Here is a 26,191-nt window from a genome sequence, read left to right on the forward strand (position 1 = left end):
GTGATCCGAACATCATAAAGCTTTCCTTAGAAGATTGCACTAACCTTGTGGAGATGATCCTAGCATGTCAAAGCAAGACTTAGTTAAAGTTTCATCAAAGGTCTTCCATTGCTCCTACATTCTTAGTGTTAGAATTAGATCCTTCTCCAACCTGTTGGTGTCTATTTTATCATCTACCAAACATTAGGATAGGATACCCGAAGGCATTCTATCCTCTCCTAAAAAATCACTAGTGATTCCAAGGTCTATATGTGCGAACAAGTGACTTTAGTGGAATAGCTTCTTGGGTAGTGTATGCTGAAAATTTCAAGGGGGACTTACGTTTGACAAGTATCTTGAACTGCTGGACTTAGATGGATTTGGTAATTTTGGGCTCTTTCTCTTTTTTTGGATTTTCGGGGATTTAGACGTTCAAAAGAAAGGAGAAAAGGATAGGGTTTAGGAAGGCTAATCTAATCCTACGAACTCCGGAGACGGTATCGATTGGGTGCTCTCGAGAAAGAAAACTCTGCTTTGCCACACTAGGGACAACTACACAAAGCCGGTGCAATTTTCAGTGGGTTGTGCTTATGATCGAGATATCGGGATGCACATGGGATAAGCTCAAAGTAACTTTGCACAGTAGAATGGAAATCATCCATTTACCAAAAGTATGAACGGAGATACACAATCAATTGATACTTATCAAATCCTTCACTCAAATTAACAACAATGAAAGTAAATCTATATTAATTTTAACTAGATGTTGAGGAGATTGAAACCATGCAAATCATTCAAATAATAGTGATTACAAAGCAGCGCACATGCAATATATTATCTGGAAATGACCTTAAGCAACAATATATCAAAAACCTCACACTCGACAAATGAGAGGAGGCAATCTTATATAGTTTTTTGAAAATCAATGAATGGCCAAGATCAAACAGTGATCAAGGGCCAAGATTGATAACTACAAACCCTAATTAGGGTTTCCCCAAACACTATTCGTTCAAATGAATAAGAGGGTGACACGTGGCGCAGCTGCTAATTTGACTATGGTGAGTGTCCACTTTCCTCTTTCAAAGATTTGACGTATCTGGAAAGAACGAGCTTGACCTCCTCCATGGCGACACTTGGCGAACTGCCAATCTGGAAGTCAATGATGTCCACATCATCGGTACAGGTGGCGAGAATGCTCTCCCACTCAACAGCTTGGGCAAGGAAATTTTCATCGATGAAGAGAAAATTTGCAATTCTCGAGAAATCGCCTTTGTCAATCATCCCTGAATACTTGAAGAAGCTAGACTAGATTCTAGCTCTTAGGTTTTCTGCTTGCAGATGCTTCTCCCTTATGCTTTCATTCTTCCAGATCTGTGACGCCACATGCAATACCTTGCCCAGGATTTCTCTAACACTTTCCTCTGTCTCTAAGCACTTGGTCTCGGATTTCTTTAGAACTTCAATCCGAGTGACCAAGGCATAGTACCATGTGCTGAAGTCGTACCTGTCTCCGATCTGTATGATACCCGCATCCACTAGGCTTCTCTTCGACAAGCCTCGGATAACCTTCAGGTGTGGAAGTATTTCATTATGAATTTCATTCATATCCTCCCAATTGATGGCCAGATCTTGGATACGATTGATCAGGGAAAAGGCCGAGTCATGTGCTGATACCAAATACTCTACTAGTGTGTCAACACGCGCCGAAGCGTCTGAAATCCACTCCTTTGCTTGAGTGTATGAGCCCTTCATATCATCATAATCTTTCATCGATCCCTGTTGAAGAGGCTGTGGCGGAGTAACTAGGATCTCATGGTCAAGTGGTCTAGTAAGATGGAGAACGTACCTTCTCCACTACTGGTTCTCCTCTTTGACCTTCTTCCTCTTTTCTTTTTCATGGGCTAGACTTGCCTTCAAAACACTACAAGAGTTGTCAAAATACTAAACCTCTTGGTCCTAGGTGGGCTTACCCAGCTCTATGGTAGTGATCTTGTAATCATCTGCAGCAACATTGTCTCTAGTCTTTCCTTCTTTGGGAACCACTATCTGGATTGTCCCGAACCCTGCACTGTCTCTTTGAATTTAAGGAAAACTTTATGGCGGGCTTGGGTGGTTTGGTCATAGTGGGCTCATTCACCCTCTCCAGAAATGCTGCAGTAACCTCTTCGGAACAGGCCTCCTTGGGGACCTTAGCCTTTATTCTTTCCCTTAGCCAATCTGGGATAGTTGATTGCTCGACAGTATTATGGTCAAATTCATCATTTGCCTCTCCTGGGTTTGCTAGTATGTCGTCCAAGAAGACTGTAGGTGTTTCCACTTGCTCTCTATCTGGACTTTGGACAGCTTCCTTCATTACTTCTTCAACTGAAGGAGAAGGCATTCTCTCTTCATCATCAACCATGCAGATGTTCATCTCCCGTTCTTTAACTGCATTCTGATCAGGCATGATAGAAGCGGCACTTAGAATGGATTGGCCTTCGCTAGACTCCCTTCTCTCTCCTATGATCTTCTTCTCTGTGATTTTCACCGAGCTCCCCACTAACTCCTTCCTCTTCCAAGACCCAACACTTTCTGGATTTCGGGCATCACCGGCAGAGGTACCAAGATCGATGGACAGCGTATCATCTACTCCCATTGATTCGTAGGTCAAGGTAACACCTTTGGCTTTTAACTGCCTTGTCTTTTCAAACGTCCACCACCTTGAATACTCAACCACCGACCTCATGAGTTCTGCTAGATCTAATTTCTCCCCTTCTGTCCAATCTATCAAAACTAGGGGTTCGTTTTTCATCTTTACGAAGCTCGACTGATGAAGCTCTAAGCTTTCTTCCACTTGATCGGCAACTTTGAATACCTCCGTTGCTCTCACCATGCTCAAAGGAATTCTCGACCAAAATCTCTTCCTAATCTTGAAGCTATTGACTGCGTTAGCCCAGTAATCTTCTAAGTCTGGCTGTGCTCAAACGTCGTTCCGTCGATCTTCTTTATCCTGTGGAATGGATCAAAATTCCTTCTTGCCTTGTATTGATAGAGGGGATACCAAGCTAGCTCCTTCTCAGCGGTCGCAAAGGCTTGCGATGACGAGCCCATTGCCTATTGTAAGTGAGGACGTCCCTGCCTTATTTTGCCTATCCCTTTGAATGACTATATACTCCTCCAATTGTCTTACAACCTCGAGCAAGACCACTCAGTTGGTAGGGTAAGCTGGAAGCTTGTATGGAGGTCCAAAGAATCCCTGGATTCAGAGGTAAGTGAACTTTGGGTATTGTATGTACCAACATCCAAACCAACTGATGAAGTCCATAGACTCTTGAGAGAGTCTCTGGTGCAGCCCGCTTTGCAATGTCCGAGTGATGTGCATAAGGAAAGTATCATTCACTCTTTTGTAATGGAATTTCTCTTCCATCTGGAGCTGAGGATAGCAATCATATACTAGAAACTGGTTCTCCTTGCTCCCTACTTCTCCTTTACAAGTGAGACCATTGTATCTGTAGGTCCTGGCCAAAGAATAGAACAAGTAAGAACTCATGAAGAAAGTCTTATTCGTCTCTAGGTTCCTCAGTTGGCTGTCTACGTTCTCGCTAATCATCCTGGCCCAGTCTATCATCTTTACTCCATTGATTATTTCATTAGTGAAATAATACATCCAAGGTTTGAATGGGGCTCCCTGAGGGCTTCCCATTATTCTGTTGAGCAGGACGATCATGTCTCCGATTAATGTGTTCGAGGTTGGTGTCGCTGACGTTCTTCCATTTTGAAGCCATCCTCGACTCTGGAGGTGCATCTTTATCCACCTGGAATTTCATAGTGTTTAGGACCTGCAGACGAACAATGAAAATTTTAAGTTAGAAAATATTTCGCAAAATTTCAAAAAAAATAACGGGGCCGTGAAATGGCTAAGTGTTGGAAAATTTTCCATTTTTATTCTCATAGTTAGCCATAAAAATCGAATTTTCACCTCGAAACCCCCAATCTTGAGGCTGGTTGTGGTTACCACCAAGCGTTAAAGCTTTCAAAAAAAATTCGTACTTAACCAAAAAAAGATTTTCTGTCCAAAAATTTTGAAAAAATATTTCTCAAGTTCTGGAAAATATTCAGAAAAAATCCATAAATCTGCATCATGAATTTGGTTTCACCTTCGAATGGGCAGAAGCAGGGCTAGGAATTCTTTCAAGAACACTTAGAAAATTCAGTAAAGGTTAAATAATCTTCTCGTATTTGATTGCCTTCCAAGAATCTGCGAAACTTTGGTCGAAAGTGATTATCCAACTTCCAGAAATGTCAAAAACTTTCTCCAGATGATCTTCGAACTGAAATAATTTACTAAGCTCTCCTTAGTAACTTCGAAATTGTTGGTGTAGAAATGAAGTCTGAAGTGAAGTATTTGTAAATAAAATCAACTCCTCAAGTAGAAACCCTTAAAATCTTCCAACTCATACTTCTAATTCCATCTTCAGTCTTTTTTGGAAAGCGTTGTCATGTTTCTAGGTTTGAAGAAAATATCTTCCAAAGTTTCCAATTTGGTTTATAAGTTCGAAATATCTATTAATCTTCCAATATTCTTCTTTCGAAAACTTTCTATTTTGGATTCAAGTTTGAAAATATCCACTAATCCTCAAATATTCCTTTTAAAAACTTTCCATTTTGGTCTTAGGCTTGAAATCCTTACCAATCTTCCAATATTCTCCCTTTCGAAAACTTTCTATTTTGGTCTTTGAATTCGAAATTTTGGAGGAGTTTTGTGACATCATGTTGATTTTGTTTGACCTTTCATGTGTAGGTGGACTTTTTGGAAGTTTATCTCCATCTTCTTCAAGTTTTGGCGGACTTTGCCTACCTCTCCAAGGTATGGCGGAGTTTAGAGGGCCTTCCCATGTGGTATGGCGGACTTTAATGGCTCTCTCTACCTTGGGCGGACTTGGGAGACCTTCTCCTCATGGCCCTCCCAACCTTGGTGGACTTTGGTGGCACCTCCTCATGGCTCTCCTAACCTATGGCGGACTTTGGTGGCACCTCCTCATGGCTCTCTTAACCTATGGCGGACTTTGGTGGCACCTCCTCATGGCTCTCTTAACCTTGGCGAACTTTGGAGGTGGCTCTACCAAGACGAATTTTTGGCTAAGGCATAGGGCGGACTTTAGAGGTTGCTCCTTCATGACCTCCCAACCCATGGCGGACTTTGGAGGTTGCTCCTACATGACCTCCCAACTGTTGTGACCTAATCACACATCACCCCATCCCAAATAGGGACTCCCCTTTGCTTTTAGGCCCTTTTGGTCATTTGGCTTTCGTTTTTGTGTGTTAGTGGCAATCTCTTCAATCTCTCCGTGTTACGGGTGTTTGAGAGTCAGTTGCGGTTAATCTGCTTCTCTGTCAAGCAAATTCTGTGAGGTCTAGGGCCTGTTTTGTCCTTTTTCTAGGGTTTTGCCTTCTGTCCTAGATTTTAGGGGTTCCTATTAGGGTTTCGAAAAAACTAAGCATACGACTGGAGTCGGGACCCTTCAGGGGACCTCCTAGCAAAATTTGAGCCCAAACGGAGTAACTTTCTATTTTTAGAAAGCCCCTATTTTTTAGGGATTTTTTCGAGTCCCAAAATGTCACCATTTTGCCAAAAATCAAACTTACTATTTTTAGTAATTTCTATTTTTAGTAAATTTCTATTTTTAGTAAATCATCCTGCGCCTTGTCTTGGGCTCTAACTCTGACATTTTGGAAAGTTTCTATTTCGGGAAAGTCTATTTGTGGTAGGATCAGGCTAGCAGACAACGGAGAGTCAACATGCACAATCACTTCTAAATCTGGAAAGTTGAAAGCAAACAGGCAGGGGTCTAAAATGGCTAAATCTGAAGAATCATCCCTGAAGTGGAAGGTCAAAATATTCTAAGTCTGGAAGTCATTCACAAGCAGGAAATTCCGCCTCTCCATGGACATGGCCAAAATGCGCCCAGGTCAGGTCTGGGGCGCCAAAACCAAGGATGAATTCACAAGTACAATTTTCTGCCTCTCCATGGACATGTGCAAAATGCACCCAGGTCAGGTCTGGGGCGCTGAAATCAAGAAGACATTCACAAGTGGAATTTTCCACCTCTCCATGGACATGGCCAAAATGTGCCCAGGTCAAGTCTCGGGCGCCAAAACCAAGGATGAATTCACAAGTACAATTTTCCGCCTCTCCATGGACATATGCAAAATGCGCCCAGGGCAGGTCTGAGGCGCTGAAATCAAGAAGACATTCACAAGTGGAATTTTCCACCTCTCCATGGACATGTGCAAAATGCACCCAGGTCAAGTCTGGTGTGCTGAAACCAAGGATGAATTCACGAGTGCAATATTCCACCTCTCCATGGACAGAGCCAAAATGCGCCCAGGTCTAGTCTGGGGCGTTGAATCCATGAAGGCATTCACAAGTGGAAAATTCATGAATCCTTGGCATGGCAAAATTTCACCCAAGCAGAAAATTTGAAATTTCGCCTAAGGCACGGAATCCAAGAAGTCGAGGAGGAATAAAAAGCAAAAATTCCCCTCGAGCGAATTTTCAAATATGCTATTTTCAGACATCAGATCTCGGCCAAATATAGAAATTTTTATAGATTCCAAATCAGGACGAAATCCCCCCTCCAATAAACCTGACTCCTAAAATTTAGGAAGATCCCTAAAAAATAGGGATATGGAGAAAAGTAGGGAAAGTTCCTTCGACAGCACGAGATGACAAGTCGGAGTGGAATTGAGCAAATCCCGAGAAAGATCCTACAATCTCCCTCGAAAATTGGAAAGTATGAAATCAACAAGTTGGCAGGAGGAATCTTCCAAGTATGACGCATGACTAGGAGCATTTAAGGAAGGTTCTAAATTTGAACTCACACGCATGGGAAACTGCCTTGCATGTCGAAGTGATTAAGGAAAGTATGACGTGCCATAAATGCAATTATTAATTTGATACCTCTTGGGAATTCTATATAAGTTGGAAAAAAACATTTCATTTTTCATGTGCAAGATTCAGGAAAGGAAGAGTAAAGAAGTGAAAAGTTTTTTATACTTAGTCTCTATTTCATCATTTCGAAGTATTCCCAAGATGGCGGAACCTAGCAGGACAGCTACTATTTCCAGGCAGGCAATGATCAAAGCAGAAATGAAGGGTTTTCTTCCCCATTCTCGGTTGAATTCAAGATAGGAAGAGATCAGTGATACCAACTTCGGCACATTCAACTAGGCTGCATTCAAGATAAGGATGTTCGGAACTGTAGGGCACAATCCATCTCCGACAGTTGTCAAAATTGTGAGAAGCAGAATAGTTGCAACAACTGGCTTTCCTCCCACCATTCAATGCCCAGATCTAGTATTGGAATGTGTAGTGCATTACAACCTGGAGCGGAAGACGATCTCAACGCCAGATGGCAAGTTACTGGCAACATTGACTTCAGAGGCGATTGGTGAAGCCCTCGGAATCCCTTCACATTACTCCATGACATATAGGACCAGCAGTGGAGCTCAAGCAATCTATGAAGCAAGCCCCGCCAGATGTGCTGATTTGATCAACAAACAATGGTTGCTGAAGCCTAAAGTGCACGTTTCCAAGATGCCCAAAACTCTCACAATCTTCGAGTTCAAGCAGGAATATGTGGACATGATAAAAATGCTGAGCAAAGTAATGGGATGCTCACACTCGGTGAACTTCGAGCCTTGGATGTTCTTCTACATTGGCGAGATCATGAATTCTAATACACTGATCGACTGGGCTAGATTGATCAGCCACTACTTGCACGAACAATTGAAGAACCTGCAAGAGAAAAGGTCTTAGTCCTTTTCCATGAGTTCCTACCTATTCTACATGCTTCCACGAAGGGGAGGATTCGATGGGCTGCCAGCAAGAGGAATCATGGGTTGCGGGCCAGCTCAGCTGAAGGTGCATGAATGTTATCCTCAGCTACATCTCCACAACGTGAATTCTTAAAAGTTGGCGAATGACGCCTTCACCATGTACCTGACACGACTTATGCAAAATAAGTTGCACATGAGATTGTCTCCGCAAGCGAGTGCTCTAGTCCAGAAGTACGACGCTGCGTTCCTGCAGTTCACCTACATCAGGACGCAGGGTTTCTCCTTCCAGTCTTACAAATTGTCTAGATATCCGTCAGATAAGCTTATATTGCTCGAGCTCATGAGGCAATTGACTACCTACGATCAGCTGCAGAAGAAGAAGAAGAAGCAATCTATTGAATTTCCAGTTGTCTTGGGGGATTTCATGGAGATATGCTCAGGATTGGAGGCCGCTGAAAGTGCAGCAAGCGAGTTGGTATTCTACTGCCTACCATTTTACACTTCCAGGGCCCAATATGATCCTTACAGCCAGATCAGGAAGGTTGCTGGTGTCAAATTCATACATAGATTTCACTTGGAGGATTACTGGGCCGGTGTTGAGGATGACTTTGAGGTCTGGAGAAGAATGCACTCCAGACTGCCCCTCGACACCATCAGAATAAGTGAGATCCATCAGGTGCCAGATCGGGTGAAGGAAGACTCAGATTTGATGCAACCGGAATTCAAGAGGATAAAGGATCAACCTATCTTGTTGCCAGATTGGTCAGAGCCTGAGGTAGATGATTTGAACATTTTGGCTAGGCCAGTGCTAAAATTCACTAAGCACTGGATTGACAGGAAGACAAGAAAATTGGTTGAAAACCATGTCCCTCTTACATACCAGCTGATGGGAAATCTAGATTCTCACAGCGAGGCAACTGAAGACTCTTCACAAGGTCAGGCAGGAAGAGAGGCCCGGATAGACAAAGGAAAAGGTGCCCCAAAGAGGCCAAGGGTAACAAAGATAAAAGATACCCAACAGGAAGTCCTGCGCGAGATTCAGCAAGAAGCCCAGCAGGAGGAGCCTCCACAAAAGAGAACGAGGACAGGAAGGGAACATTCACCAGTCAACTCCGCAAGCGTGCGAGAAGTAGAAATGTTCCCACATCCTGCAGGCCCCACTTCTAGGGAACGTTCCAGCACCTGATATACTTAGCATCAATGCTTCACAGGGCTGTCATCAGCCAAGAAGTCAGAGACAAGGAATTTCCCCGCATCTAGAAGAGGTTCGCAAGGATAATTTCATAAGACTATCCTTGGCGAAATGGAAGAGGAATCTCAAGAACGAGAGCATGCAGAGGACTACAGCCATTCCATCCCCACACCAGATTGGTTGGTAGGCAGATTGGGAAATGAAGCAGGAGGGGAGCCCAATCCTGCTCAGGAATTAGAGGAATTATTGAAGAGGATGGATCAGCCACCGAAAAGAAAAGCCCCCCGAAAGTTTTTCGAGGTAGTCAGAGAAGAATCCAGAGCCCGGACCTTACACATTGCTGAACCTGTGGTGGATAAGGATAGGAGTGAGATTAGGCAAGAAGATTATGTCATCAGACAGGTGGATCTTGGCCATGCTTCCACTGGTCAAGTAATGCGAGATTTCGACGATTCTTCCTTTGCCGTGAAGGAGAAATTGCTGAAATCAAAAGCAAAATGTAAGCGGCTGAAGGAGGAAAACGGACTTCTATGTGAGTATGTCAGGAGTTTCAAGAAACCCCTCAGGGAAGCAGGTCCTTCATCCACTCCCCCTCCCTTCCTTCCCAAGGAAGTAATTGATGATGTAGAACTTACAAACACAATGGCACAGAATTCCCGAGAATGGGTAGAAGATGTTTATGTTGAGACAGGGAAATTTGTAGAAGATCTAGCTCAGCTCCATTCGAGGTTTGTGGCCCTCCTAAGTAGGTTGGAAACAGCAGGACTATGGGAAGATGTTGATGTCTACCAAGGCTTAACCATTTCCTGACTCAGGGCTCTAATGAGGACCCCAAGGCAAACACTGGTAGACGGGAAAGTAATCCAGGAGAATGAAGCCTATGACTTTCCCCGATGGTTCTACACCATCTGTTCAGGGAAGAACACCCTTGATAAATTCAGCATTGATTCCGTCACCTTGAAGGAATCTATCAGAGGGATACAGGAAGAAATCCTCAGTGCCATGGAAGCTTTATTTTCAAGGAAACTCGGCGACGGGGGAATAATAGTGAATTCCTTGAAATCCCAGTTTCTTCTTCATCGGTTCGTTTCCTAAGGAACATTTTGCAAATGTTTCTTCATTTTTCCGGTATGATGAAGAAAACACAGGAAGCCATGGCGGATTGGGAAAGTTTCTTTTCCAGAAGTGAAGAGGAGATTGCCTTGATGGAATTCAACATCGAGAATGTGCCAAGTGTCTCCATTGGAGAATTGGAGGCCGTCGTCAGTAGGTTCATTGCATACGCCATTAATGAGCGAGATAATGGTCGTCCGTTTTTGGACGAAAATCTTTTGACTAAACAATAATGGTGTATTTATGGCTGAAGGAAACATTGACTAGGTGTGGGACCGGTCAACGCATGCCACCCCAGGATAAGGGAATCTTCTTGCATGTCGTCCCCTCATAATGGTTTTATGACGGATTCTTTTTGCATGTCGTCGTCGCTTGGAGAGTGATGGGTATTTATGACGACGTCAGTTATATTCCGGGCATGATCATCATCATGGGCACTATTTTAGGCCCTTTTTAAATTTATTGTAAGTGGGCATAGTGGATTATTTAATGCAGATTCCCACCTTGTTGCACCTTGAGTAGGGAATCTTTAGGGCAAACCCTAATTAGGGTTTTGCATGTAATCTGGGTTTGAGGCCTATATAAGGGGGTGACCCCCTCATTTGTAAGGAGGAGAGACTATCGTCAGAGATTGTTGCTAAGAGTTTTTGAGGCAAACACTTAATACATTGTTCAATTGTTGGTGTGTTTTTGTGTTGTTTTGGAACTCGCATGGTCTCGTTCTCTTCATAGATTAGATTCGTTTTCATGCTATTAGATGAACTGGATTTGATAGGATCGCTTGTTGCCAAATTCATGCTCATACTTTTGGTGTGCAGCTGATTGTTGCATACTGTGCAAAGTTAGTCTGAGCCCCGTTATATGTGTATGTTCAACTTCGATTGTTAGAAGAGATTGTTTGATTGATGGTTTCTTTTGATGATTTGAAAATCTTTAACACACCCTCTGAAGATTGCACCGCCTTCGTGTAGTTGTGCTTTGTTGGCAAAACAAAGCACGGTTGGATTTTGCACAAGTTATCCCGTCTCCTTGTTCCTAGGATTAGATTGCCTTTAGTTTAATTCCCCTCTGCCCTATTCCTATTTACTTTCTGCATATTTCGAAATCTAAAGTCTAAAACTTAGAGCTTTATTGCAAATCATCCGCGTCAATAAATTCTTGAGCTTGCACAAATTTCTTCGACATACGTAAGGCCCCCTTGGATTACCAGCAATCATATCAGCCAACTGAGTCACATCCACGCATTGAAGGAACCTTGGAGTCGATTGTTTGAACTTCTTGCAATCTTAGCATACAATCGCACTTTGATCAAGAGAGAGTGAAGTGACCGTTAGGCAACTTTATTTTGTGTTAGACATTGTCATAAAAAACACGTCAACACCAACCTATGGCGGACTTTGGAGGGCTCTCAAGAGGGCGGACTATATATGAAATATAACATTTAAGTTATATTTCATATATATTGTCAAGATGTTTGAGAGTGGTTTCGGACCTCTAGGACTAATAATGCAAAATCTATTTTTTGGAGGATTCTCCAATTTTCCAGACTTAGTCAAATTTCAGGATCAGGATGACATTCCAGACTCAGTGAATTTTTAGACAAATTTCAAAATTTCACAGTTTAATCAAATTTAACTGGATTAACTTAAAATTTGAAATCCATGCCTAGGTGGATCATCTGAGGCATCACGCCCCTTAAAATGTAGGGATTTGTCTTTTTAGGTCGGAACTTGGGAATTTTGGATCCCGATCGAGGCAGGTCAATGGCGGCAATGCAAACCCTGAGTACCCATTCTAAAAAAGCCAAAAAGAGGACTTTCTAAAAATAGAAAGAAAACTTTCTAAAAATAGCCATACCGGGGATTGGGCCAAAAATGCCAAAAACGAAACTTCCTAAAAAATAGGAAAAAGCAAAAAAGCAAACTTTCTAAAAAAAGAAAGTTGTCCAAATTCATCCAAATCAATTGTGATTTTCGTCCTTTGGCGTCCCTAAGCGCTTTGAAGGTGTTTGCACTCTGGAATCATATAATTTGCAAAAACTAACTTTCAACCGTCAAGGCTTGAACTGTTCAAAACTGAGCAAGGCTTGGTAAAACTGAAGCGAAAGGTCACGGGCACTAACAAAAACCCTAGAAAGCAAAAAAAGAGAGGGTCCCCATTTGCAATGGGGCGGTGTGCGAAAAAGGTCACAACACAACCCTTATCCTTTTCCCTTTTTAAAAAATCAAGGATTAGTAAAGACCCACGTTCCAGTGATATCCAAAGCAAATCAGACGCTCAGGTCATCGAATGTAAGTCCCCTTGTGATTCCAAAAAAATCACATCATACCGCAAGAGCTTATCCACACGTAGAGAACCTACAATCAGAACCTTTGAGCTACTCCGATTGATCCTTCTACGAGATCTTCAGCATTCGGGGAAGCTTTATTCAAGAGAGGATAAGGTACCTTTAGGTATTTTATTTTGTGTTTGGTCGTGTACAAAAGACACATCAACAGTAAGAAGCTCCAAACTCCTGAACTTTTAAAGTACAAGGCACCAACCCTCGAAGGAAAAGTGATTATAATGTTGTTGGATCTGCCTTGGATCCCTTCAAGGTCTTCAACAAAAATCTGCCCACTCCTTCACACAAATCTGCCTTGAAATTCTGCTCTAAAACCCTCACTCAGATCTGCAATACAATCTTCACACAATTTGCATGGTATCACCTTGAATATTTTAGCTAACATGTATTCATAAGCTGCAATCAACCTTACTTTCTGCCTTTCATACACAAGCAGATCTGCTCTAAAAATCACAAAGATATTGCAATAAATTGGTGACAAATGAAGTGCCAAAAGACTCCTTTACATACCTCTCACATACGCCTTTTCCCAACAGATATATTTCTTCCAAAACACTTCTTTATCAAGAGACATATCCTCCTAATTCAGGTCGGCTAGCATAGGCAGAAATATATTTATTTAATTTAATACCTTTCCCAAGGTGGGCGCTTGCTCGAAGGGGGGGTCAGCCCAATTTTAGGAGGCTCCAAAAAATAATTAAAAAATAATTTCAATTACCCTTGACATGGGGCAGTTCCAAAAGGGGGTTTGTCCAAAAAATAAAATATTATTTTGTCTTAGATTAGTCACCTTTATCATGGATGCCATAATTTATTATTTGGGCAATTTGGTAAATCAATTTTCTTCCCCTTGATTTACGATATTGCGATCTTGGTGCTATAGATTTGGCACAGTAAATCCCAAGCCACTGATGCGCCCTTTGACATCAATGACAATAAATCCAACGTCCTGTTTGTATTCTTGATCGTGCTATGTCCCAACTAATGTGTGTTCTATTCAGCGTGTTTAGCATGTAGTTTATGTTCTTATTTGCTATTGTATACATTCTTGTAATTTATGTATGATTGTAAGATGGTTTCAGGTAAAGATATAAGTTACCTTGAAATCATGTGGTACGTGCTGCATGAATTTCCACCTTGAACTAACTATGAGTTGATTGAGACATATGGCACTAAAGAATGATTGTTGTTGTACTATGGGTTGTGAGTAATTGCCATTTCAAGATGTTGCCAATGATCCAATATGCTTAAGAGTTATAGATTCGTGTTTACTTATGTGTTGAGTCTTCTTTTGTGTACTCTATATGATTGTTGTTGATAGATCATGTGTGTTGTGAGGTGTTGTAATAGCTTGTCTTTATGATTGAGTTATATCTGGATGTCCTCTATGATGTCGACATGCATTTGGAAATTGGAACAAAATGGTTAGTGTATATGAACTTTGTTTATGGATATATATTTGTATGTGAAAATGGAAAAGAACTTATAATATAATCATTATACTTATCTTCTATACTTCATTGCTTTTGAATTATCCATTTGTTCACTTCAAGCCAAACTGACGGTTGGGAAGAATTGCATTCCTTTAATGTGCATGTTCGCCATACCTTCCCCATACACAGCAAGAGCTTGGAGGGAGTTGCTCATGATTGTTCTAATGACTAAACTTATATTTTGTATCATTATTATTGGAACACTATTGCATATGTGGTAGATTAGAATTTGGCCTATGTACTTGATGTATATTATTGGAAAGTTAGAGTTTTGGCCCATTGTACTGTTGAATATTGTACCTATTATGTGGCCGTATCATTTTTAAATTTTTAATTGGTTTATGTATTGATGTTCATCTGAGATTATATTGTTAATAGGTATCACTTATGTTATATTGTTGTATTCGTACATTCATAACATGGGATCTGATTATATAACTTGTCAAATTAATTAAAATATTTGGAGTTGAAAAATGGCAGTTGTAACATGTTTTCATAAAACTGTTATTTTATAAAAGGTAACTATTATCTTATCAACAAGGAAGACTAAGTTGCAGTTACATCAAAAGACATATAAAATCACTATTTTACTTGCAAAGAAGATAAACCTAAATAACCTTCTAAAGGAAGTTAAAATAAAAGCACACATGCAATTTTGTTTTTTTCTTTTTCAATTGCATGTCATTCACATATTTATCTTTGATTATTTCCAAAAATAATTCTTTGTCTGCATAGTTTTCTCTATATACACAAGTTATTCTGAATGCATTCTTGTTTTTCTAGCATGTGAAAGACTTCCCAACTGACTCCTTCAAATTGAGCACAAATGGTGATTTTTGTAGTTTTCCAATACAGCTTTGACTTGAGACTGAAATTCATCTACCATGGTTTCCATTTTTATTATGTTGTGCATGCTATTTCTCCCATCTATTATTCTTTTGATTTTTTTTCCTATTCTTATATGGATTTGATATTAATTTAGTTCCTTTTGGATTGAAATCAACATTTTGGGTATTGATGCCTTTTTTAATCATCATAGGATTTGTTTACAATATCCTTTAGTACTTTCTTCTTAATACCTTTAAAGAAATCTTAATCCTGTTTTCCATCCTCTTGGTGCTCATTCCCAGCATCCTCTAACATCAGATAATCATCAACATCTTGTAACAGAATAATTCAAGGCCTTTCAACTTGAGTTTGATGCCAAAGCACCTCTTCTGCTGTAGCTGAAAGGGAATTTATCTCCAAAGCATGCACACTATGAGAACTTTGTCCTCATCCACTCACTCTATCATCCCCCTTTGTGTTAGAGTTCTCTTGAGCTTTCTACCACATCTTTGTCATTTTTCCTTGATCCTTCTTACTTATCTCTCCAACTTCAAACCATCTTTCACTATGTATTTGTTCCTTCGATTTTTGAAGCCAACATCTTCTTTCTCTTGATTCTCTCATTGAATCACTATTTTAGGCCTTAGAATCAGAGAACACTCATGAACCAAATGTGAATATTCTTGCAATCTTCTGCACCTAAAAGAAATGCATCCATAGTCTGTGGGTTGGATCCAATGCAGGACCCTTACTTTAGGAGTCACATTTTTTGGAAGAGGTTGATAGATCAATGCATATTCAAGTGTTTAGTTCAAATCCCTTCTACTAAAGGTTTCTTAGGATGAACATATACATCCTCCGATGATGTTATATCTCCTCAATAGGATTGAAACCAGTATGCCAAAAATTAATTAAAAGTTTTGCATTGTGGTGAAACAAATACCCCTTTATAAAACCCTCTCTTGATTAACCTCATTAGAAAAAGTGACAATAAAATACCCTCATAGACATCATCTAATTTCATTGTCACCCAAACCATAAAGAAGTGCATGCCAAGGAATCAACAAATCAAACCTCTAGTAGCCATTTTGTGTATATTTTCTTGTAGTTAATCTAAATCCAGTTCAAGAATTGCAGAATCCTCCCTAGCTTCTAAACATACATTCCTCAATTTTTGAGGGTTTGTTTCCTTTTGCTTCCCTATCAGACTAGTCTCGAAGATGATTTCTTCTGAAAAGATAGCATTTTTACTCCTCTATATAAGAAGAAGATACAATGCAATTTTTAAGCTAGCTAGAAACAATGCATCATTAGAATTTAATATCAGAGGAGTTTAAAAGAAGAAAATTCTCTTTTAAAAAATTAGGATGAACATATAACCCTCAGTAGGCTTGCAGCCAATATGCCAAAACATAATAAAAAATTTGCAATGCAATGAAACCAAGGCCCTTGTAGAAAATGTTCTCTCAATCAACCTCATTAGTAAAAGTGACAATGAAACATCCTAAAGACACGATCAAATTTCATAGTCACCCAAAACACAGAGAATCGTATGCCAAGGAAATAACAATCAAAATTCTAGGAGTAGTTTTGTGTATATTGTCTTGTAGTTGATCTAAATCCAGTTCAAGAACTGGGCTATCCTACCTAGCTTCTAAACATACATTCCTCAACTTCTAAGGATGTGTTTCCTTTTGCTTCCTTGTCAGATCTATAGTTGAAGATGATTTCTTTTTAAAAGATAGGATTTTAACTCCTCTATATAAGACGATACAAAGTAAGTCTTAAGCTGGCTAGAAACAATGCAACTTTAGAATATAATATTTTTGGAGTTACAAAGAAGAAGATTTTATCTCTTCAAAGCTTTGAAGATGTGAAAAGACTTATTAATGCCTTGTAGGCTGTAGCCCTCTCAAGTTTCGTGTTTCCTTGTGATTCTGTTAAGAAATATTTTAACAAAAGAAAGAAGCATCTGACAACATGCACAGACTCCCGAGAATTTTACTATATATGTACATTTAGATTATAAATTCATTTTTTTAATAGCATTTTGTTGATACAAGTGTTATTCATTTGGTTCACTAAATTGAAGGAAATTAACTAGAACACATTAAAACTAAGAGATTTATAATAAATTCCACCTTGTGATGACATTTTATGTTGTAAGACAATGTAGCATTGTTTTAGTGAAGTTCTTTTAATTAAAGATAAGATTAAAAAAGTTGTCCTACCTTGGTGGAAAAACCTAAATTAGTTAGGTCATCTATGTGTAGAGTTGCATTTAGATCAAACTGGACACAAAAACAAATCTGTAATTTTCATCTTATCACAAACCCACAAGAATTCTGAAAGCCTTACAAGCCAATAAATATGTAATGCTACATCATCACTGCAATAATCTCTGTAGATCTAAAATTCAAGATTCAACAAAGAAATTTTCATCAATGGAGAAAGCTTAAATTTTTTTGATGAAAGTGATGGAATTGGGTACACCATAATAAATAAACAAGAGACAGGAAGATGTGTATTCATGGCAATGATACAGAAGGATGTATTCTTACTATATGCTACGGCATCTCCTCATCCACATATCCTTCTGATTATGCACAAAAAGATTGTTTTGAAAAGATGGAAATATGCCTACATACATGGTTAGAAAGTAAAACAACAGTGCATTTATACCTCTGCTACTTCCAAGTCCTTTTCTGTTGACAGAACCCCACAATCATCAAGTCCTTTAATGGAACTTGAAAATTTTAAGCTAGTTCCTGGCAAAGAGAGGATTGCTTGTCACTACAAGTCTACAATGAAAGAATGGACAGGCAAAAATAATGAAAAGGTAATGTGACTTTTGAGTCATTTAACACCAATGCCTCATATGCACATCCATTTGAAAAATCTCTTCAATAATAAGTCTACATATGCACATCCATTTAAAAAAACCCTTTCATAAGAAGTCCACATTATATTCATTGGTAGAAAAAACAGTTACCTGCTATACAAGACAAATTGATTCTTTCTGAATTCAATATGTTTAAGCAACTGCCAGGTTTGACAGTATTGGCGACGTCATCAATATTAGGGATGAGGGTTTGAGAATATTGCATTTCAGAGCTTCCAAATGGTCCTCCACCATTTTGCAAACTCTGGTCAACCATATGAATTTGATAGTCCTGAACTGTAGGTTGCTCAGCTTCCACATCATGGATATTGGAGGTTTCTGCTTCTGTTGTGGAATATTCTTTCAAATTACCCATGAAAGTAAGTCCACGATTTTTTAATTTCATGACATTTTTTTTCAGATGACCCCCAGAAGTAAGTTCAAAGCATTTTACTTTAGAGGCATCCATCCGATTTGAATTATAATTATTAAATTCTGCCAAGTCCTTTCTACCACCTGCAACATTGGATCGGAGACCAAACAAAAAGTCAAAAAAGATGGTCCAAATCCTCATTGTTTTATCAGATTCTTCTTTGTTTGTGCACACTTCGTCCAAAGAGTGTTTGATGAGCTCATGCAAGTCCTCATAAAGGGCATGGTCAGGAAATTTATACTTCAGATGAGGGATTGGGGATGTACTATTCCCAACTGCAACAGCAATAGGTATACCATTTTCCTTGCTTTTTCTCTCACTAATATCTTTAATATCTTGCAATAGAGCTGTGAAAAAGTTAAATTGTATTATTAGAAGAAATAATGGCACAAGATAATTTAACATTAAGAATTTCAAATTTCATGTTTATTCCCTTTGACAATAAACTCAACTACTCTATAGTTGCGCAAGCAGGGAAACTTTTATTGTCCAAAACATGTAATGAATCAGCTCTAAATAAAAATGCAAAGGGGACACAATAGAGCAACATTTCAGTAAAAAAAATACTTGTTGTGAGTCATTCCTTATGAGCAGTTAGTAATAAAATTAACTATCAAGTAAATAGTAATTCTTAACTTCTAGAATAGTCTGCTGTGCTCTAGGCCTAAAATTTTCTACATTAATTGTCAATCACACTTAAACAAATTATTTGAATGGGGGATGGCATCAAACAGTGGAGAATTATTGCATACTCTTAAGATAAAGCAACAGTGCTCTCTGATCTTTAGCCCACGTGAAGGATGTTCTCAAAAGACCATACAGGTAAGAGAGGCAATGGTGAGGGAGGTGTCTATGATAAAGGACATGCAATTGAGCTCTGCTAGGGTTTGAAATGTGCCTGATATAGCTTGATATAGAGAAAAACTTGTAGAAATTTCAAATCTTCAAAGATTTCAGAAGTTCCAAATTGTTTTGGGGTCTTGATGATGCAGAAATGGAAGGGAAAGCATTCTGATCCCCTTGTTCCCAAATACTTCCTTTAGACAGGCCATAACAGGAGGTAGTTTGTATTTGGCATGAAAGGTGACAAGGGCACCAAGGAAACAGAAGGTAGCATCATTTCAAATGTTTCATTATGTATGCTTGAAAGAAAGAAATGACACATTGGTTTGGAACTAGATATGGAAAAGTAGGAGGATATATTCATAGGTTGGCCTCCTTAAGGTTAAATTATCATTTTGTGGCAATGCGAGTGTTTGCAGAAGATAGGTATAAAGGGAGAAAAATAACTAGAAGACATGTAGATGTAGAGTAGGAAAATAGCTAACACCATGTAAATATTTCATGGTAGTGTTTATCCAAGAAGCAGTTATGGAGAGGATTTTACATGGGGGGTCATGGTTGTCCTGCATTGAAAGTAATGGAGCAACAGGGAAACAGAATGTGTGGTTAAATGCAAAGAATGATAAACTAGTTTTGAAACTAGATATGGAAAAGTGAAGGCATATATACAAATGCTGGTCTTCAAAGGGTTGACTGTTGAACCATCATTGCTTGGGAATGTAATTGAAGAACGTATGTATGAATAGGCCAAAATGAACTACAGTACATGCAAAGACAAGAAAATAGGATAGTGACTATGATTATATACTACATTTCCTAGTAATCTTTTCCTAAAAGTATTTTGAGAGAGAATCTTTCAAGTTCATGGTTCTTCTGCAACGCAGAACTATTCATGAAGCATTGGCACATCTGATTTAAAATTTTTTAAATGTGGAGGAGATGCAGGGCACCAATTTGGATATGAATATATTGCTTCGAAATGAACTATGGACATATTATATCTTTCAAATGGTGGGTGAGTTCACAAGCCACTTCCTCTATGCATGAAAGATAACTAGAGAAAATGAAGAATAAAAGTGTGCAATAATCTTTTCCAATCTAGAAGTTGATTAAACTATACTAACAAGTATAGCTCTAGTTGATATCACTTGTGGTCTTGCTTTGATGTATTTGTGTCACCTTTCAATGTTGTTGGATTAGCCATACTAAATTCTCCAACTTCTCTGCATTTCAACATGGACACAAGACTATACATGGAGCACTTGCAGATTGAATTTAAAACTTATGGAGATGCCATCAAAGAAATCAATCTAGATACAAATGTCACCTTCCAGATGAAATTTGAACATATAATGTCTTCTAAATGGTGGGTGACTACAAGGGTCATTTTCTTTATGTATCTAAGGAAACTATAGGAAGTGGATCAAACTCCCCTAAAGAATAACTCCAAAGGTTGGTCAATTGAATATCCAAACAACTATGAATGCATTCTATTTAGTTGTGGGATCTACTGTGAATATTGTCACCCAACAAATGAATTTTCTCTAGCAATAAAGGCAAAACCCTAGCCAACTAGGGATGCTTTCTAGAAAATAAAAGAAGGGACTTACAATCAAAGGTAGCTGTAGAAATTATAGAAAACCTGGTATGACTAATTCAGAAACAATTAAAGAGAGCAGAAAATACATCAAATCAGGAAAACACAAAGACAAAGGAAAAGGAAGCGCTTTTACAAGTACTATTGAAGTATATAGGAAATATAGAGTACAAGCATGTAAATGAACAAATACAGAAGGATCAAGGGAAAAACTTGAAAAAATAACAAGATTTAGAGGCCATCACTAAATAAGTGTTTTATCTTGGAGAATAGGTAGAAAAAGGCATCACTAAAGTATAAATAACAAGCACTATTATTCAAATAAATAGTGAAAAATTAAAATATATATTTGCCAATGCAATTACAAAGGGAGCTCATGGTCTACGTGTCAATTAAATCTAATGGGCTTAAAATGAGTAAAAAAATGGAAATGAAATTAAAAAAGATCCACTCTTTGAATACTTGGAGAACTGATTCCTCACTCAAGAAATGGTTGTTAACAGGTTTTAAGTTAGGAGAAAGATATTTTATTGTTGTTTTAATCAAGTTAGCTATCGATTTCTTAGGAAGATATAATACGATAATATGGAGTTAGGGTAACTAGTTAGCAATTGAGGTTGAATGACTAGCATCGGTTTAGAAAAAAATTTGGGATTCAAACTCCACATCTAGTTACATTAGGTATTCATCTAAAAATTAGATAATTAGCATGCCTAGTCTAGATTTTGTCTCAAACTAACCTTTATGATCAATATTATACATGTCTCCAAAGAGAGTTATTTTCTAGAACTGCTAGAGAGAAAAACTACAAACAATATATTTAAACCACCTAGGTCTATGCCCAAGAGCCACTCAGACCCAAAGTTGGCTTTCTACACTAAGCATTCCTTACAAATGGTGAATGCTTTTATTCACCACCTTTACTATCTCAAACATCACCAATCCTATAGCTTGATGTCTGGTACAGGAGCACCACCTATGAAGGCATGGATCAAGGCCATGTTGGTTGTCAACTAGTCTAGGATCAATGTAATGACACCCCATGGGTCATTCATGCAGTCAGTGTAATAGGAGTGTGACAAGTTTTGTCCAAGTGTGGGTCAAATTGTCACTTAGGGTCTTGTAGAGCAATTTGGGTCAATAAGGGTCACAATGGTCTAAATTGTGAGACCAAGTGACCAAAGGGTTACTTGAGTCATTTTTGATGAAATCAAATCATATGTGATAACTTTAGGGTCCTAAGGTAGTCCAGAGTCTAAGTTGGTTACAAGTTGCAAAAGTTGTCCATTTGTTGTCATGACAATTTTGCAACTTTGGTTAGTTTTGTACTCCAACGTTTAGTTCATATGAAAATCAGTTGGAGATGGTTGTGGTCGTTGGGGAAGAACCTATAAAGGTCCCAATGGTGCAGGAGCACCTAGGACTTAGGCTAATAGTCCTTCTTCAATTTTGGCTTGTACTGACCTTAGCCTAGTCAGATTTCCAATAAGGACTCCAAGAGGGTCCAATGTGTGTGATTAGAGTCTAGGTTGAGTCAAGTGTATGCCTAGTTTAATTGGTTTCTTTCTAGGTTTGCACTTTGTTGGTTGTTCTTGGTTTGAGTAGTTAATGATGCCTTCTAGATAGTCAAAAGAGGCATAGTTTGGTTAAAGTATTAGAGGGGTTCAAAATAGCCTTAGAAATGTTTAAAAAGAAGTTAGTAATGATTTGTAATAGGTTACCTAAGTTAGAAAGGCAAGATGTGGAAAAACGTAAAAGTTGTCATGACAAGTTGGTCCTAAAAGGAGCTTAGCAGTGGAGTTAGGGTTCAAACATTGACCTAAGATGCCTCCACACGTGGGGAAGACTATTTAAACCCTCTCTTGTACGGATACCAAGGTTGGAAGCATTGATTATTGTGAATGACAATCTGAAACCACTCATTTTCAGACTGTTATTACTGTTTTTGTCTTATTTTGCATTAGACAGTGAATACAAATGGACTAAATCCATTGATCCAAACTTGGGTTATTGTTCTTTGGTGTGTTCTAGTGTCACTTAGTCCATTTCATGCTTTGTAAATAGGTTTTGTTAGTTCTTTTACTGTTTTGTTTTCAAACAGCCAGTTTTGGCTTGTAAATAGCATATCATTGAAATATGGTTGCCCCATAAAATCCCACCAAGCTACCATCACGGCCTGTTGGGACATGGTAGGCAACCCAATGTACATTGTAAATATGTAGGGAGGAGTACTAGAAGTGAAGTTTACTATTGTTGCCACCTTGCTCTAGGCGAGTCCTATTGCAACCCGGCTAGGAAAGACAAGGTGAAGAAATGACAAAAGATTGCAGGGGTGAACCAAAACCTTAACCTAAGCATTTGGCATTGTTTATTAGGTCCATACAGAGTTGCAAATGAAAGGAGAAGCTTTGACAAATCCATTTGATGCCCTTTTCACAAAGTTGGACAGTCACAGTCCTAAAAGCCATTGAAACCCTAGCAAAACCTCATTTTTGGGTTAGGGCATTGTACGGACACTTGGGGGTCTAAAACCAACAAAATCTCTTGAGGTTCAACAAGTGATTGAAGAATCATAAAACGCTTTGCAGGGTCTTTTGGACCGTATGACCAAAAAATCCCTAAAAACCCGGATTAGGAGGCTTGATTGGGGCTCTTTCCTAGTAGCCCTCTTTTTGAGCATTTCCTTGAAATCGGTAAGGAAGATGAGTTTGGCAATAAAACAAATGGACCTTGTTGACCAAATTTCACATTGAATGAACACCTCCACACCTCTGCAAAACACAAGACAACATTGGGGGTGAGAGTGACAAAATGTCAGTTTGAAGGATTGAGAACTAGTGAAGAGCATCAAATTGGTAGAGTTCCTAGTGAAGACACTTGTTGAATGTCACCTTAAGGCAGACAAAGCAATAGTCCTAGCAGAGTTTGAGAAGGATTAGGAGGTCTTGAAGCATAGCAAGGCCTAGAGGAGTTGGTGGAGTGAGCAACACCAATAGGAGAAGTGTGAGCAAGCTAGGGAAACCCTATCACCCAAAGACCAAAATATGTAAGGTTGTTAATAGTTGTTGTTAGTTGGAGCATAATACAAGCATCAAAAGTGTTGGAAATTCTGAGAACTGTCTGATTTTCTGTTGATTCCACATTGAAGGTGGATTGGCAAGCATGATTATGATATAGATCCTAAAACTATAGTGACTTACCTTTCTTTTGCAAGTGGTTTGAAATCTTGAAGTGATCTTTGTTCTGTTTGACAAGCAATACTTTACCGGGTGGTCTGAAACCCTTAAAACCTTAGGTTTTGACTAATGTAATGGACTTTGGCCTATCAATTCTCAGTCAAGAATCTTGAAATAGTGGAATATGATAGGCCTATGTATGATAGGTCAGAATCTAGTTCCCAAAGGTTGCTCCAACATTCTAGTGTGTTTGATGAAGAATCCATAGGTCTGGCATCATCATGTGACAGACCAGTTGAATGAGGACAGTACGTGCAAATTGAGTTGCAGAGCACAGGGAAGGGGTTTGATTGTTGTAGAAGAGGGTTTTGGAGGTTGATATAACATTCCATGGTTAGAGAAAGTCATCAAGTAGGAGGATCATACAAGATTTTGGAAAGTGTCCAGTCAAGAAGGCCTAATAGCCCTATTAGGTCTGTTGGTGCAGTATAGGTTCGGATATATGCAAATCGGCTTGGAACCTGAAAGTGAGATATTGTTGAGAACTCCCAAAAGGGTGTCTGGAAATACAATTTGTTTGTCTAGATCCTTTGGGAATCAAAAGTTATTACCCGATTACCCCAAAAGGAGACCTAATTGTAATTAGGTCTGTCTATGAGCAAGTGAGTCAATATTGATGGTACGGAGAGTCTAGACCATGGAATCCTATTTCATTTGTGTCGAGATGTTGTAAGAACACCCCTCCAAGGGTTGTTGTGTTGGATTGGTCAAGTGGGCCTTTCAAACCCCTAAATCCTAGTAGTAGCCCACTCATGTAAGCAAAGCTGTGTGTAGTCACTCAAGACTTGTGAGTGTTTTACTGTTTGGAAGAGGACATATTGGAGCCTTCTCCCAAGGTATTCTTAAGTGGCATTGAACTATAGGTTGACTTGGTGTTGCGTAGGACCCTTTGGTAGTAGGGTTTTGGTTGAGTTGTGAACCATAGAGGTTGATTGGTTCAAGGTTATCCTTTCAATCTAATACCTCCTCATCATATTGGTATCAGAGCATGATTTTGAAGATCACTTGGGTGGTGTGGTCTTAGTGTATGTCAGAGGAAGAGGTTGAAGTAGAGGCTGGCAAAATGTCTCCTAAGAGTATGTCACAAGATGCGGTGAAGAAGTTGATTGAAGAGATGCTTAAGTCCAAGCTTGAAGAATTGAAGAAGAACAAGGGTAAGGATAAGGAAGATGGAAGTGACACTGGTGAAGAAGGGGATAAAGAAGATGGGGAAGCCCCTAACCGGGTAGAGGAGATACCTACAGAGCAAAAGGCATTTGTAGATGCCTTGAAGTCAGTCAATAGGGACAACATAGATGGGTTGCCTATATACAGTGGTAGCATGGAAGCAGAAGAGGTGATCAACTGGATTGAGGCATTGACCAATCATTTTAGTACAAGGAAATCCCTGAAGATAAGAGACTCGAGTTGGCAAAGGCAAGGTTGAAGGGGTCTACTCTTACATGGTGGAACTATGTACAAGGGGAGAGAGTTAAGGAGGGTAAGAGTATGATGACCTCCTAGGAAAGGATGAAGGCTAAAGTCAAGGCACAATTCATGCCCATTGACTATGAAGTGCAGATGTACAAGGAGTTGCAGAACCTCAGACAGAGAGACCTTGATGTGAATGCATATACAAAGGAGTTTCATAAACTCGGCCTCAGATCAAAGAGACAAGAAGAGGAACCCGAGAAAGTGACCAGGTAATTGAACGGCCTAAGAATGAACATCCAAGATGAGATTAGTATCTTGGCACCGGAGATAGTGAACAAGTGCTTCCAATTGGCCCTAAGAGCGGAAGAGAAGCTAAAGAGAAGGATTGACCAGGGTAACAGAGGTAAAGGAGGGAGAAGTTTCAGAGGCAGAGACAGTTTTGGAGGAAGAAGTCCTAACCAAAGGTCTAGTGGTGAGTCTAGCCAAGGAGAGCAAGTTGGGGACTCAAGTAGCAGAGGGGGCTATCGAGGGAGAAGACCTAATGAAAGAGGTAGGACAAATGGATCAGGGAGAGGATCCAAGTTCTCCAATATGAGATGTTATAACTGCAATCAGATGGGCCACCCGGCTTACAAGTGTCCAGAGAAGGCCTCAACTTCTCATGGTGGTGAGGGGAGAATCACTTTGACTCAAGAAGATGCAAGGAGTGTGACATCTCTGGAAGTGAATTTGAGATTCAAAATGGGAGAGAACCTGATGATAAAGAGGACACTGCTCAAGGAACCAGTGAAGACTGAACCACCCCAAAGAAAGGCTTTGTTTAGAGTCAACTGCAAGATTCAAGGTAAGGTTTGTAAAGTTGTCATAGACTCAGGGTCTACTAATAACATTATATCTTTGGAAGTTGTAAATAAATTGAACTTGGAGAGGATACCCCATAGTTGTCCATTTAGAGTCAGTTGGTTGAACAAGGGGCAACACATACTCATCAATGAACAACCATGGGTAGAATTCAGTATTG

General features: G+C 39.4%; 1 protein-coding gene across 1 annotated transcript in view; it reads right to left on the minus strand.

Moving 5' to 3' along the window:
* Positions 1–26,191, minus strand: part of LOC131040431 (paired amphipathic helix protein Sin3-like 6) — a 171,630-nt gene that overhangs the window by 103,664 nt on the left and 41,775 nt on the right. Inside the window, exons 11-12 of the mRNA XM_057973336.2 lie at positions 17,760–18,428; positions 17,450–17,535 (exon numbers count right to left, since the gene is read on the minus strand). Coding sequence (XP_057829319.2) covers positions 17,450–17,535; positions 17,760–18,428 — 755 coding nt within the window. The remainder of the gene's footprint in view (positions 1–17,449; positions 17,536–17,759; positions 18,429–26,191) is intronic.

This window comes from Cryptomeria japonica, chromosome 10 (assembly GCF_030272615.1).
Source record: "Cryptomeria japonica chromosome 10, Sugi_1.0, whole genome shotgun sequence".
NCBI lineage: Eukaryota > Viridiplantae > Streptophyta > Pinopsida > Cupressales > Cupressaceae > Cryptomeria > Cryptomeria japonica.